Source organism: Saccostrea echinata, unplaced genomic scaffold (genome assembly GCF_033153115.1).
Source record: "Saccostrea echinata isolate AGI-Se365-2 ecotype Australia unplaced genomic scaffold, CSIRO_AGI_Sech_v1 ptg000022l, whole genome shotgun sequence".
In the NCBI taxonomy this organism is placed as follows: Eukaryota; Metazoa; Mollusca; class Bivalvia; order Ostreida; family Ostreidae; genus Saccostrea; species Saccostrea echinata.
Genome location: NW_026889771.1, coordinates 4,408,473 through 4,422,643, shown reverse-complemented (window position 1 = coordinate 4,422,643; position 14,171 = coordinate 4,408,473). Strand labels below are relative to the sequence as shown.

General features: G+C 34.8%; 1 protein-coding gene across 1 annotated transcript in view; it reads right to left on the bottom strand.

Annotated features, from left to right (window-relative positions):
* Positions 1–14,171, bottom strand: part of LOC133190260 (phospholipid-transporting ATPase ABCA1-like) — a 30,549-nt gene that overhangs the window by 8,949 nt on the left and 7,429 nt on the right. The window contains exons 12-32 of the mRNA XM_061325771.1: positions 13,727–13,948; positions 13,218–13,422; positions 11,818–11,946; positions 10,092–10,266; positions 9,636–9,767; positions 9,034–9,173; positions 8,533–8,670; positions 6,826–7,109; positions 5,656–5,773; positions 5,089–5,297; positions 4,911–4,995; positions 4,454–4,582; positions 3,897–4,063; positions 3,596–3,738; positions 3,212–3,316; positions 2,818–2,936; positions 2,457–2,577; positions 1,348–1,525; positions 854–1,023; positions 529–706; positions 178–293 (exon numbers count right to left, since the gene is read on the bottom strand). Of these exons, the coding sequence (XP_061181755.1) occupies positions 178–293; positions 529–706; positions 854–1,023; positions 1,348–1,525; positions 2,457–2,577; positions 2,818–2,936; positions 3,212–3,316; positions 3,596–3,738; positions 3,897–4,063; positions 4,454–4,582; positions 4,911–4,995; positions 5,089–5,297; positions 5,656–5,773; positions 6,826–7,109; positions 8,533–8,670; positions 9,034–9,173; positions 9,636–9,767; positions 10,092–10,266; positions 11,818–11,946; positions 13,218–13,422; positions 13,727–13,948 (3,263 nt within the window). The remainder of the gene's footprint in view (positions 1–177; positions 294–528; positions 707–853; positions 1,024–1,347; positions 1,526–2,456; positions 2,578–2,817; positions 2,937–3,211; positions 3,317–3,595; positions 3,739–3,896; positions 4,064–4,453; positions 4,583–4,910; positions 4,996–5,088; positions 5,298–5,655; positions 5,774–6,825; positions 7,110–8,532; positions 8,671–9,033; positions 9,174–9,635; positions 9,768–10,091; positions 10,267–11,817; positions 11,947–13,217; positions 13,423–13,726; positions 13,949–14,171) is intronic.

The window sequence follows — 14,171 nt, the reverse complement described above, 5'->3', positions numbered from 1 at the left end:
TCGATTGATTGAGATCCTTAAAATTAATACTAATTTGGCTATATTTCAGCCAAGTCTTATCAGACAAAAAAAAAAAAAAAAAAAAAAAAAAAAAAAAAAAAAAACATAAGAAAAGTTAACAATGTGACATAGGATTTGTAAACAATCAGCAAACATTCTTCTTCTATGAATACTCACCCATACAAAAATAGGAGCAGTACTAAGCAAGGCCAGTTGTTTGATCCTACATAAGACTTATTGTCAAAGGCCACAAAAATGATTATACAGATGAAGCAGGGCAACAGGTAATTCATCTACAAGTAAAATTTATATACACTACATCAATGAAGAATTAGCATAATGCAAAAATACATATACTACTTAACATAGCTACCCAAGTACAGGGTATTTTAACACTATAAATACATTTTCAATCACACCAAATATTTTTTCACGCAAGAAAATACAAGTATTGCAGTTTTTTGGTTCTCCGCAAAGAGTTCAAAAGTTTATAACTTTCACATGATAAAAAATGTGCCAAGGACTCACCATATCCCATAAAAAGTTGGACACCCAATAAATAACGGGATTGACACCACTGACAAACTGAAGATGTTTGGAGTTGGAAGCTCTCTCCTCTATCAGAACCATTGTAAAACTGGCAGGTACGAATGACATAGCAAATATAACACATATCGCAATCACTACATCCAGGGCAGCTTGGTACCTGTGTAGCAAAGAAAATATATTTCAAATATTTACAATTTAAGTAATTGTGCAACATATCTAGCAGCCTGCTGTGATGAATGTAATTCTTATGTGTCTGTCATGTGCTATGTGACAACAAACAAGGAATGCTAGATAGAACACTTACATCAGATTCTCGTTGAGCTGGTCTTTAGTCAGCTCCATGGGGTGATTGACAGTGGTAATTCCATAGAGAGTTGGGTCCTGTGAGGGGTCAAGGTTACTCCGTAGAATCAGGTTATTCATGGCACTCATGTAAGCTACCACAGCAAACCAGCCTTTGTTGTTATACCAGACCTACATGTCCATACAGTGACAACATGAGAGATAATTATTCAATAATGAAGCTTTTGAAATTAATTTAACAAAGAACAGAAAGATGGTCTAAAATTAATATCCCTCTTCTCAAGAAATCATTCTGTTCTAAAGCACCTTCCAAACAAATGCAAAGATCACTGATAAATGTTGAAATGCAATACATGTATTACAACAAAAACAAAATTTTTTCATCTATATTGGCTGAAGAAAAACTAGGTAGACAATTTCTAATAAAAGTGAACTGTATGTCTTGAACCCTTGATGTTTGGAACAACTTTTTTTTTATTTGGAACAAAATCTGACCTTATTGACCCTCTGAGTGGCCAATCCCTGCAGTGTTTCTATTAGCACAGTCTCGTTAAATGAAGTTGTTGGAGTCCCGTTGTTTAGCACAGTAAACAGGTTGTCTATGACAATCCTCAGCTCTGTGGCATTAAATGCTGCTAATGGATCTTCATCTCCAAATGAAAATCCTCCAAATCTAAGAAATTTTCTCAAATATTAACATAATTTTCATGTATTGTCTTTACATGGCACCTAAAATTTCTGATTGGTGCCTAAAATTTCTCTACAAGTCCCCAAATAGGCGACCATTTTATATTGCCTTGGCGATCGTCAAATTCCAAAATATTATCTTTTTTTTTTTCTAAATAGGTGAAAAGAAGTTTAAAGGTTAGCAATGAGCATGTCACGTGTTTTCTTTGTCACCTTGTTTATCACCTTTTAAAGTCAACGCCTGAGAAAAAATTGCCTGGCGACTAAAAATTTACAATTGTGACTAAATTTTTTTGACTAGGAGCCAGCTGGCGGCTAAATTTTAGAGGTCATTTAGAGGCCTGCTATATAATTGCATAAAGATAATTTATTTATATCACTGAATTAATTCTTGCAATAACAAAAACAAATAATTTATGGGGTGTGTTTTATCTCCTATCATCAATGATTGTAAAGAATTATGGTGGAGTGTTCAGAGTTCTTTGAATTCTGCCAAGAAAATCTGTTTGCCCAGTGTGTAAACTCGTTGAATTTCCACTGCTCTTCTGTTTAATTTATTGAGCTCACTATCATGAAAGATTGATTCAGAAATGGCTTTGTCTAAAAAAAATCTTTTAGTTACTGAGTAAATGAAATAATCAGATTTACTAAATTTGCATAACTTGATAAAAATATCATCTGGAAGGTTAAGTGACTAGAATATTGAATAAACTAAGCCTCAGAATACTTTAATATCCCTTAAATTTTTCCTAAATTTCCTAATATACAAAAAATTCAAAGGTAATCCATGCTTCAACGGTGTCTTGTACAATTCATTACTGTACATGACTAATCTTGAACAATTCATTAGTGTACACGACTTATCTTGTACAATTCATTAGTGTACACGACTTATCTTCTGAATCACTTGTACAGACCTCCTTTTCTGGTATCTCTCCATAGTTTTGACGAGCCAGTCACTGATGTTCCTCGCCGTCATGTTGTACAGATAGTCAGAGGTGGGTAACAGTTTCTTGGGGGGCTCTGGGCCACCTGCACCTGTAATACATAGACCAGAAACAGCAACATTTATCAAGATGTAATTTTCATAGGTTTAATGCAGCTTTCAGAAAACTTTTTTTAAGAAAAGAAGTTTTAAGAAAACTTAGTGTACATGAATAAATGAATAAGTTATTTGCAACTTATAACTGAACAAGAGAGTTTGATAATGCAAAAGAAATCTTATAAAAAATCATACTTGCATATACAACATGTGACAAAACTTTTTTTTTTTTTTACCTGGAGGGCATTTCTGGAAGCCAGTGTCACAAGAACAGCTTGGAGAGTCAATGGTGGTGTTGGTATAGATTGGGCGGAAGTTCATCCAGTTAGAGCTCTCTCCAGTACAAGGATAATCCCTGAAAATAAACATCATCATTGTGTTCTACTGATATCCTCATTATACCAGCATATAAAATACAGCATGGCTTCAAATTAAAATTTATTCCAAAGCAAGTGTATTAAAGCATTATGAAATGTGAATTTAAAGTACCACCAGTTTACTACCAATAGGGAGCTCACAACTCAATTGCAACTCTTATACATCTAACAAAGTGAATAAAATTATTTTTAAAAGCACTATAAAGAAATTGGTATGTGAAAAATATGTAATGGAAATCTCAAGAACTCTCACTCTATAGAGTAGACACTTGGATTCAGACAGCGATTTCCGATTCCTGGACGAGTTAGCAGACTCTGAACCATTTTATCTGACCAATCCTGACCCTTGCCATCATTGCTGAAAAAAAGTTTCTCTCCAATCAATCTTATCATTGTAACTGATTACATTCATGAAACATACAGTTCATAGGACATGCACAAAAACAGAAATGAAACTTTTCTTAAATACCTTCACTCTGATTAAAAAAAAAAATAAATTGTGAATTCACATCAAATATGACAGTAATAACTTGTATTGCCTTTTAATGTACACTGTATGTTTCCTTAGTTACTTTCTCCATTTAACAAAACCAAAAAAAGCTACATGCATCATTATCCAAAAATACTTTCTACTTACCTATAGAAGACATAGAGATGTTTGTCTCCCTTGGTTGGTACATATCTCCAGGGCTGAAGCTCCAGGGGAGGCTGTTTGTCCCGAGGGGGTGTTATCTCAGCAAATATCATGGCCAATAACACAAACAATGCAGGCATGATTATCTGAAACAAAAAACATCATTGGTCATTCTCAATATTTTATCTAAATATTTTCTTTTTCAAAGCAGCAGTACTCTTGCATCTTAATACAACAGGTGTACACATATAAATTGATGCAAATCAATTAAAGTGATTTTTTCTGTTGAATCTATCAATCTCACCTCAAAGAAGAAACCCTTTTTGGACCTTCTGAGATGGTGGAATCGTTTGATGAACAGAGCTTGGAACTGTCTCAAAAATAGGAATTTTCCACTGACTTTCTTGTAGTCATCCATTCTGAAGCCTGCCTCTGTAGGTGCCTCACTTGTTGGGATCGAAGCCAGAGATTCTACAAAGCATTTAATTTCTTCATTTCAAATATACAACTGAACTTCATTATCTCAAACACCATGGATGCATCAAATTGAGTTGGCAGTCCCAAACACTTATTCATTTTCATCTTTCATTGTCTATTAAAACTAGATTGTTTAGATTTCTTTAAGTCCAAGCCCTTCTAACCGAAGGATTAATAATTAATTCTTGCCAATTATCAAACAGATTTAACAATCAAACAGAATCAGAAATATAACCTGATCAGTGCAGATTAGCAAAAGTAGGAAAAGTACATAAATACAGTGCATGTCACTTAGCAGATCAGTTTTGTAGTGTTGAACATTCAACTACCAAACATGTCCATGAGAGGGACAAGGACACATAGACAATAAGTATAATGACATACCTGTATCACTTATGAGATCCTCCGAATCAATTCTGCCATACTTTTTTCCCTTCACCAGACTTTTAAGGAATGACTTCTTCTTTTTTCTCCTGAAGCTAAGTCTGCTCACTGGACGAGCAAATCGACCACCTGATTAACAAGAATAAAAGTAATTTTACAACTATACGACAATTTTTTTTTTTTTTTTTTATTACGTCTGATGAATAAGCAAAAGTCTAATGCTGTTCATCTAATGTCAACATTGATGGAGACAAGTTGTTTTAAAATACTTTTTTTAAGTACCGTAAAACATGCTTCTACATGTAAAGTGCCAGGGACAAAATTTTGATTTGTTATATCCATCCAGTTCACAACATGTTTTAAAACTATGGTGAATTAAAATCACTTAGCTGTAAGCAAAAATTCATTATAAGCATGTTGACTTTCACCATGTTTTACTATATACAAATGTACTTACTATCTGTAAGATCTTCAAGCCTGCTTCGCCTGACTTCATCAGGTAATTCATCTTCAGTTGTTTGTTCGGCAACCCTCAAGAATACCTAAAATAACAACACAGGGGCTTAGTTACTCTATACAAGTATATGTATATAAACACTTTAAAGTTTACATGTACATTAAAAAACATGACTTGCCTCTTCTAAGCTTGTATCTGAGATTCCAAAGCTGGAAACTCCAAGATTTCTGTGGTTCTTTTCTAAATCTGTGAACAAAGTTTCAAACTTCCTGAGTTCAGATTCACCATCAGGAAGCTGGAACACAAGTTCTGTTGTTGTCTCCTCAATCAACCGAGCTTGTTTGATATGACGCTTAATGAAAGCACTCAAACGATCGACAGAGAAACCTGTGAAGTAATATAAATACTGTAGTTTAATTGGACGAAATTTTTAACCATTTAATGCAAAACTTGCTTCATTATAAATAAACATACATGTAGATAACAATATTTTATTTTTTTAGAAGTTGGGTTTCCGAAGTTTCAGTGTGTCTGTAGAACAAAAGATATGAATTAAAATTAAAAAAAAACACACACACAATTTTTTCTTAGTTTGGACACTACACCCTATTGATCCAAAAGAACTCTGCAAAGCCAAGTCTCTACTGTGTTAAGCATACATGTATGTTCTAACTTGTAAAATAAAGCCATATCTTTGAAAAATTACGAACATGTTCATGTATAGGAGTACAGTGTCACTGTTTACCTAGGATCATGGTGGCTTCTTCTGGGGGTGGGGTTGGAGGCTTTGAAGGGGGATCACTCCCTGAATCACTCTTGGAATTCTCATCATATCCTTCATCATCTGGCTCTTTGATTGATGCCTGGAAGAAGTTTGTGTCATATATAAGTCTTTTTCAGCTAAACAGAACTTAAGAAAACCAAACAATAGCAGTAATAAAAAAGAATAGCATAAAAATTAACAACATCAAACATCAGGCTTGTGGGCCAAAAAACTAAGATGAGCTCTTAATCTCAATTTAACATAAGGAATGAATAGTATGAATGTGAGACTGAGATCAAAAGTGAGCTCATCTAAGTTTTATAGACTTATGAAATAAAAGAAAGTGGATGCAACTACATAACTGAGACACAAAACATTAGACAAGAACTTGAGTGTTATCTATTTCATACAAAATCATCAAACAACTAACAAGAACAGAATATGCAGCTATGAATGAAATGAAATGTCCCCAAAGACAAAACAGCACTTAAAATTCTTTTTCCCGTTATAATTTATCCATCTTCAAGAGTAGGACATAGAAACAGGTTTCTAGAGATAGAGAATACCACTGATGTTTCCAGACTAATATATCTCAAGATATTCTGGCCAATCTTACTACAACTTAAAAAACACATTAGCAGTATTCCAAAATTTACATGCATGGAGTATGCACATGTACATGAAACAAAAAGGTGATGGTCAGGTTCACAACTCCTTTGAAGCTTTTCTTTGAATAGCCTAGGATAGAGACAAAGATGACCACAAGAAAAGACGACAGCCATGCACAAAGAAAATAAGACACCTGTTTGAATTTTAAAACAAACATAGAAATTATCCATAGAGAAACAGTTGCACTCCTGTGAAATTTCACTGTGTGTTTCAAAAATCCTTTATGCATAAGAGAAAGACATTCCTACTTTTACTACAATGCAATAATTTGTTCTGCAAAACATCCATCAATATCTACACACATACTTACCAAGTTTGCCTGTGAATGTTCCACAAATTTGTTGCATAATAAGGAACAAATATATATACATGTGTATTTACTATCCTTCAGAAATCTGAGGTTCTTTACAGGAAACTGTTGCAAAATTCTTTAATATTTCACACACCATGCATTATATCGATAAAGCTGTAAGAAGTTCTTACCTTGACAGCACGTACGGTCCGGATACTTGATACAGTGCTAGGTCTGGAATCAATTGACATCGTCTCATCTGGATAATCATCGTCGTCATCATCAGATTCCATATCCTTCCCATATTCTCCTTCTTTGCCTCGTACCAATGTTAAATAGAACCCGCTCCCATACTGAGATTTCAGGAAGAGACTGGAGCCACAACAGCAGAGTTTTCCATGAGAGATAATGGCAATCCTATCTCCCAATACATCAGCTTCATCCATGTGGTGTGTAGATAGGATAATGGTCCTCTCTATCAATAATCAAACTGATTATTATAACTATCAAGAACTTTAAAATTACTCAGAACATCACTTACAAAAGGTTCAAAAGGACATGGTTCATAAATTTTACATTAAAGAAGTACATACACTGTATGCAGCAGTTAGGTTTAAAAACAAGAGGCCCATGGGCCACAACGCTCACCTGAATAACTTTGGCCCTGCTGCTCTTCACCAGACGATCTTTTTGTAATACCTATTGTGACCCCGCCCTACCCATGGGGGTCATGATTCTAACAATTTGGAATCTACACTACCCCAGGATGTTTCCATATAAGTTTCAGCTTTACTGGCCAAGAGGTTCTTGAGGAGAAAATTTTTAAAGATTTTTCCTATATATTTCAATGTAAAACTTGGATTCCCTTTTGTGGCCCCGCCCTACCCCCAGGGGTCAAGATTTGAATAGTTTAGAAGTTACGCTGCCTCAGGATGCTTCTACAAAAGTCTTAGCATTCCTGACCAAGTGGTTCTTGAGAAGAAGATTTTTTTTCTATATATTTCAATATAAAAATTGGATTCCCTTTTGTGGCCCCGCCCTTCCCCCGGGGGTCATGATTTTAACAATTTAGAATCTACACTACCCCAGCATGCTTCCACATAAGTTTCAGCTTTTCTGGCCCCGTGGTTCTTGAGAAGAAGATTTTTAAAAAAAAATTCTATGTATTTCAATGTAAACCTTGGATTCCCTATTGTGGCCCCGCCCTTCCCCTGGGGGTCATGATTTTAACAATTTAGAATTTACACTACCCCAGCATGCTTCCACATAAGTTTCAGCTTTTCTGGCCCAGTGGTTCTTGAGAAGAAGATTTTTAAAGATTTTTCCTATATATTTCTATGTAAAACATTGATTCCACATTGTGGCCTTGCCCTACCCCCGGGGGTCATGATTTGAACAATTTTGAATCTACACTACCCCAGGATGCTTCCACATAAGTTTCAGCTTTACTGGCCCTGTGGTTCTTGAGAAGAAGATTTTTTAATGACCCCACCCTATTTTTGTCTTCTCTTGATTATCTCCCCTTGTGAGGGGACTTGCCCCTTCATGTTAACAATTTAAATTCCCCTTCACCCAAGGATGCTTTGTACCAAGTTTGGTCAAAATTGGCCCAGTGGTTCTTGAGAAGAAGTCAAAAATGTGAAAAGTTTACAGACGGACGGACAGACAGACAGACGGACAGACAGACAGACAGACAGACAGACGGACGGACGGATGAGGGACAAAATGTGATCAGAAAAGCTCACTTGAGCCTTCGGCTCAGGTGAGCTAAAAAAGGGTTTTATTCAAGATTATCTAATTTCCATGCTTAACCTGAATTCTTAATAATGAGGGAGGTGAATCAAAATAAATATACAGTGTATTTTTAGTTCAACTAATTTTTTTAAGAAGCCACTGACTTTTCTTGAGTTTGATGAGTAGTTCCCAGATGGATCTCCGAGCATATGGATCTATTCCAGCTGTTGGTTCATCCAGAATGACTGTCTTAGCATTTCCACAGAAAGCAATGGCTACTGACAGCTTCCTCTTCATACCACCTGAATATAAAATAAAATCTTTCTTCAGTTTCTCATGTATATGGAAATCCTTGCATTTTGAATATCACTTGGAAAAAATTTTTCTATACACTTTCTTTAGAACGTAACTCAGAATGGGACATACGTGTCCATATAACTTAATCATGTTACCTGGTAAATATTGACAAACACGTTATCCAGGTATTTACAGTAAAACAACCTTATAGCGAACATGCTAATAATGAATTGACACTCACAGAGAAGTGTTTTTTTTCTATCCCCCTCGGCTTTAAAACATACTATGAACTTAACAGATATTACGAATTACGTTTATGGTGAAGTAAAATCGACCATCCTTGGCATTTTGTTACATGCGTATTTTACCTGACAGTGAGGATGACAACTCCTTCCTCTTGTGAGGTAGTCCTACATCTTTGATCATCTGCTCCATCTCCTGTTTCACTTTCTCATTCTCTAGTCCTCTCAGACGGGCAAAGAACCACAAGTGTTCTTCCACTGTCAGACTGCGTAAAATGATAATCAAATATGCATGTTAGGTTTGTTCCTGCAAAAACCTCCAAAGTCTATTCTTCATAACATCACTTAGTCAGCTAGTGTTACTGTATACAGGGAAATTTTCACCCCTGTTTTATTTTTGCTACTTTTGCACTCCTTGCAATTGGGCGAATTTAAAATGGGGCAATTTCAAAGAAACAGCATTATCTCTAAAACAGAACTGTGTCTTGTTGAATTCAAAATGGAACAAATTGTTTGCAAGTGTAAAGGGGCAAAAATAAGATGGGGCGAAAATAACCCTGCATACAGTATATTACATTTTGATCCAATAATATGATACAATTTGACCTTCAAATCTGAATGATCTAATATACATGTACATACATTTTTTCGATGCATATTACTTCAATGCAAATAACCATTTTTCTGGCACTTTTGGGGGGCTATAACTTTGACATTAAGAGTCTTACCCATCAAACAGAACGTTATGCTGAGGACACATTCCTAGGCTCTTCCTTATGTTATCCATCTCAGTCTGAATGTTATATCCATAAATATACGCAGTTCCATCTGTAGGCTCAAACAAGCCTGTCAAAATGGACCTGTAATTAAGAGTATGAGAAGACATTTTCCCCAACAAAATGCTTAAAGGATTTAGTTAAACATAAAAGAATTCCACATGTACTTCTAATGCACTTATTCTCAGTGATGAGTTCATAGAGCTTATCAACTAAATACTGTATATCACTACCATTTAACTTTCACCAGATAATAGTATTACATGTATTCTCAAGGTATGATTTTTTAATATTTTCACTATGGTTATAACAAGTAATTAGTTTCTTTTTGGTTTTGTTGAGAATATATTTTTTGTATTGGAACAATCTGTAGAAATTATGTGAAAATAAAGTTCATTCTGTTCTTACATGGTGGTTGTCTTCCCTGCTCCATTGTGGCCGAGGAATGAAGTGATCTGCCCCTCATAGAAGTTAATGCTGAGGTTGTCCACTGCCAGTTTCTTCCCCTGTTTGTACACTTTACGAAGGTTTCTAATGGACACACCTAGCTTTTTGTTCTTTGGTTCAGCTTCAACATTTACATCTGCAATGAATGAAAATTGACTTATGTTCTCTTTTGCTTTGCTCAGTCAAACATACCTGGTAAATCATTTCCTGTTCTAATATAAATATAAAACAAACACAGAATGTAGGACAAGACATTTTTAGCCATTTCTTAAAGCCAAAGTTGTACTAAGACGATCACGTCCGTAGGAGGGCAAGATCAGCATCCATATAACGGGTGATATTGTAGTATATCCTGATGGGAAACACTACCAAAGTCTACTGCTGAAAGACGAAATCATTGAACATCCTGATAGAAAAGGTTTACTGCCAATATTCAACAAACTTCATTCAATATCTGAAAATACATCTAAAATTGTAGCACTTTTTTTTTTTAATGAAACTGGTGAGTCATTGGCTAACTTTTGTCGAGTGATTACAAAAACCAATTCCAAAATTTAAATACCCTAAACCGAATGCCTGCAAATTACTACGATAAACAAAATAGTGCCCCTTAATATTACGAACTTCACAAAATAATTTAAATACCCAATAGTTGAAAGCGTTACTGGCCTAGTGGAACAAGCGGAAGCTCTCAAAGCCAAAGGACCCCAGTTCAAATCCACTGAGGGACACCCATCTTTTTTACTTTTTTTAAAACAAAAAGAAATTTATTGCATTCAATATATGGTATTTAAGCTAGTTATTTGTAAAAATGAAACAAATATGCAATAATCACTTTATAGGAAAAATGGACTGAAAAATTTTCAGCATTAATGGTCTAATCTTTTTCTTCACATATAAAAATCCAAATACTTATACTTTGAAGAGCAATAAAAGGACTTAAAAGAAAGTCTGCAGACATAAGCATGCAGAAAATAATATCTGATATTCTTTTCAAGAAAGAACTGACTGGTATATAATGAAACTTGGAGAACTACTGCAAAGCAAGCAACCACAGACATCACACACAAATATTTACATAGATCAAATCCAGGATATTTCTCAAACAATTATTGTAATGTTACACTGTACATTTTTTTCAAAGGCCTAAAATTATAATTATCTAACGCATGTCTTCTGTGCATGTTACACCATGTAATGCATATCATCCAATCCCAGTTTTTAAAGTAAAGGAACATATCACATATTAGACACGGCTAAGAGGAATATGACACAAAGGAAAATAAGCAAATGACATGTAAGCACCAAGGACTGACACTTTAATTTCTGATATCAATATTACATGTATATCTGCTTTCTTTCCACAAAACACTGATTTTACTCCATGCCTCTTGTCATGCTATCCCAGTCTAATAACAGAATTAGTTACATGCTAAGACAACAAGGGAATCAGATGCTGAAATATGTAGCAGAACTAATTTTGGCCTTACAATTCAAAACAAAACCCTTTGCATGCAAAAGTGTGAATTTAGATATCAAAATACCTGGATTTATTTGCAACAGTGGGATTCCTTGAAATATAACACAGACAACAATTCATGTTTTGATACAGTAACACCAACAATGAATTTCCAATGAGCTAATTAGCATGAACATTTTCTCCTTTTTATACAAGCCCTTAACTGACCGTTGTTCCCCAGCTCTACATCAGGTACGTTAATCATGTAGGACCTGCCCTCTGCCTTCGCACTGGACACTCCACACCAATAGGACTTTTGGAAAGGGAAGTAGAACTTTCTGGCAATTCCATATTGACCTGAAATAATGCCTTCCATTTTATCACAGATGTTAGATCATAAGCAACCTACACGTACATGTATGTGTCGTGTAGGAATAAGTACATTAACCTCATTTTATACTTATCGCATTGACACAGTCTGTGATCAAGAAGACAGATATAGTTAATTTGTATTTTTCTTTTGTGCACTGGTTTAATTACATGTACAGTAAAACTTGTTGAATCCGGATGTTTTGCATTCCGGCATGTTGTTCAGTCTGGCGTAATATTTAGTCCCTTGAATTTTCTTTATAATTTATGTTAAATAAATGTTGTTCAATCCAGATCTTGCCTATTCTGTAAACCGGCCGCTATTTACAGAACTAACTGCTCATAATTAGTACAAATTATCTCCTCTAATCCGGCCACTTATTTTACATGTGCCCGCTGGTCATTATAGAAGTCTCGCGTGGAGTAATTATTGTCCCGTTAATGATCTATCCTGTATCGACAGTTTGGATTTTAACAAACGTGATAAAAAAAATGGCTCAAGTAAGGTGGAGAAACTCGCAAAAGAATGAGTGATAGTGATGGTTATATGTAGCATGTCTGTAGAAAACTTGGAGACTTATTCATGACCTCCTTTCTACTTTCGTTTCGCGTGCACGAAGTGCAATTAGAATTACTTCCCTTTGTGTCGCTAGTTTACAACGACCATAGCGACAGAAGATTTTGGTTCAATATTCATTACATGTATGACTTTTGAAATTAACTAATACAGTGTCTAAATATTCAAACATATTGATTTTAAAAGAAAGAAATTAATTAGGAATCTGTCCCTAACAAAATAATATTTACAGCTACGATGAGGTTTTGGAGTTGTTTAAAACATTAAACGATTTTCAAATTTGATAAATGACCAAGAGATATTATATTTCGATACTGATTAAAAAACTTAAACAGAAATGAAAATTCTGAAAAACAGAGTTTCAAAACAAACGGAAATAGACGATTTTTTTTAAATGACACACTTGATCAAGTATTTATTTACCATGCACTCTTTGTTTATATCTATGTAATTTTTAACTTGCTATATCGGTTCAATTTTCTCCAATCCGGATGTTGCCTAATCCGGCCAAAAATTTTGGAACCACTGGTCGCCGGATTAGACAAGTTTTACTGTATATACATAACACGTAAGTAACCTTTGTTTACACTCTTACCCACAGAAGACTAGAATTGGAACGGAATCTTTTTTATTCTTTAAATGATGGAACTGACTAAAGATGCACTAATTTGTGTGTCCATACCTGGAAATACAGCCTCAATGTACCAAGTAGCAATTCCATAAATAACGGAGTCCAGAAGCATCATGAAGATGCAGTACAACATGTTGAAGTCATCATCCACTATCGGACTGGAGGCAATATTGGACCACTGAATGCCTATAGACTGTTCTTCATATCGAGCTAGATAGCTACAACCCCAGCCAAACGCCACCCCCGAGGAAAAACACTGAAAGAATCCAATTGTAAACAATATACATGTATGTACATGTATTAAAGGAGTTCTGATTATGTACAAGTCATACTAAAAGAAAAGCTTTATAAGATAGTGGCATATCATTATCAAATGTACCAATTCTATATCATGCTCAAAAGGGAAAATATAAGTAGTGTCTCAAAGTTTCTATAGAAAAAAATCATGTACACATAAATCAGTTACTTAATTGCCTTTTTAAAACTATTCACTGATGGAAAATCTCTTGATTGCATTAAATGTCTAATTACACCACAGCAAATTTTTTTATCCTGCTTACCGAGAGAACTTTTTGTCCCGTGGTTAAATAGTCTTCCCACTGTGCTGCCAGAGTGTAGGGTAGATACATAATAAAGTACAGGAAACCGGCCACACAAGCAGCCAAGTTTGCTCGGTTAAAGAATGTACTGTACAAGAAGCACTGCATGATGGTGGATATTCCAAAAGCAGTGAAGAACACGATAAGAACACCCGCATCGGAGTGCTCCAGGACTCTGCCAGTCTGTAAAAAACAATTAAACATCAAACCATAAACATGAATTGTTTTGCTGTTGCATTCAAATTTGTTCATTATTAATACCATCTTCTAAATCACTACATGTAGACGTAGTAGGTTATTTATGATGAAACAAGACTTAATTTTTTTCCAGTGCCGCCAACAACGTATTTATATTGCATGTACAAAAGATCTAATGATAAAATTCCATTTTTTAAAAAAGTTTTTG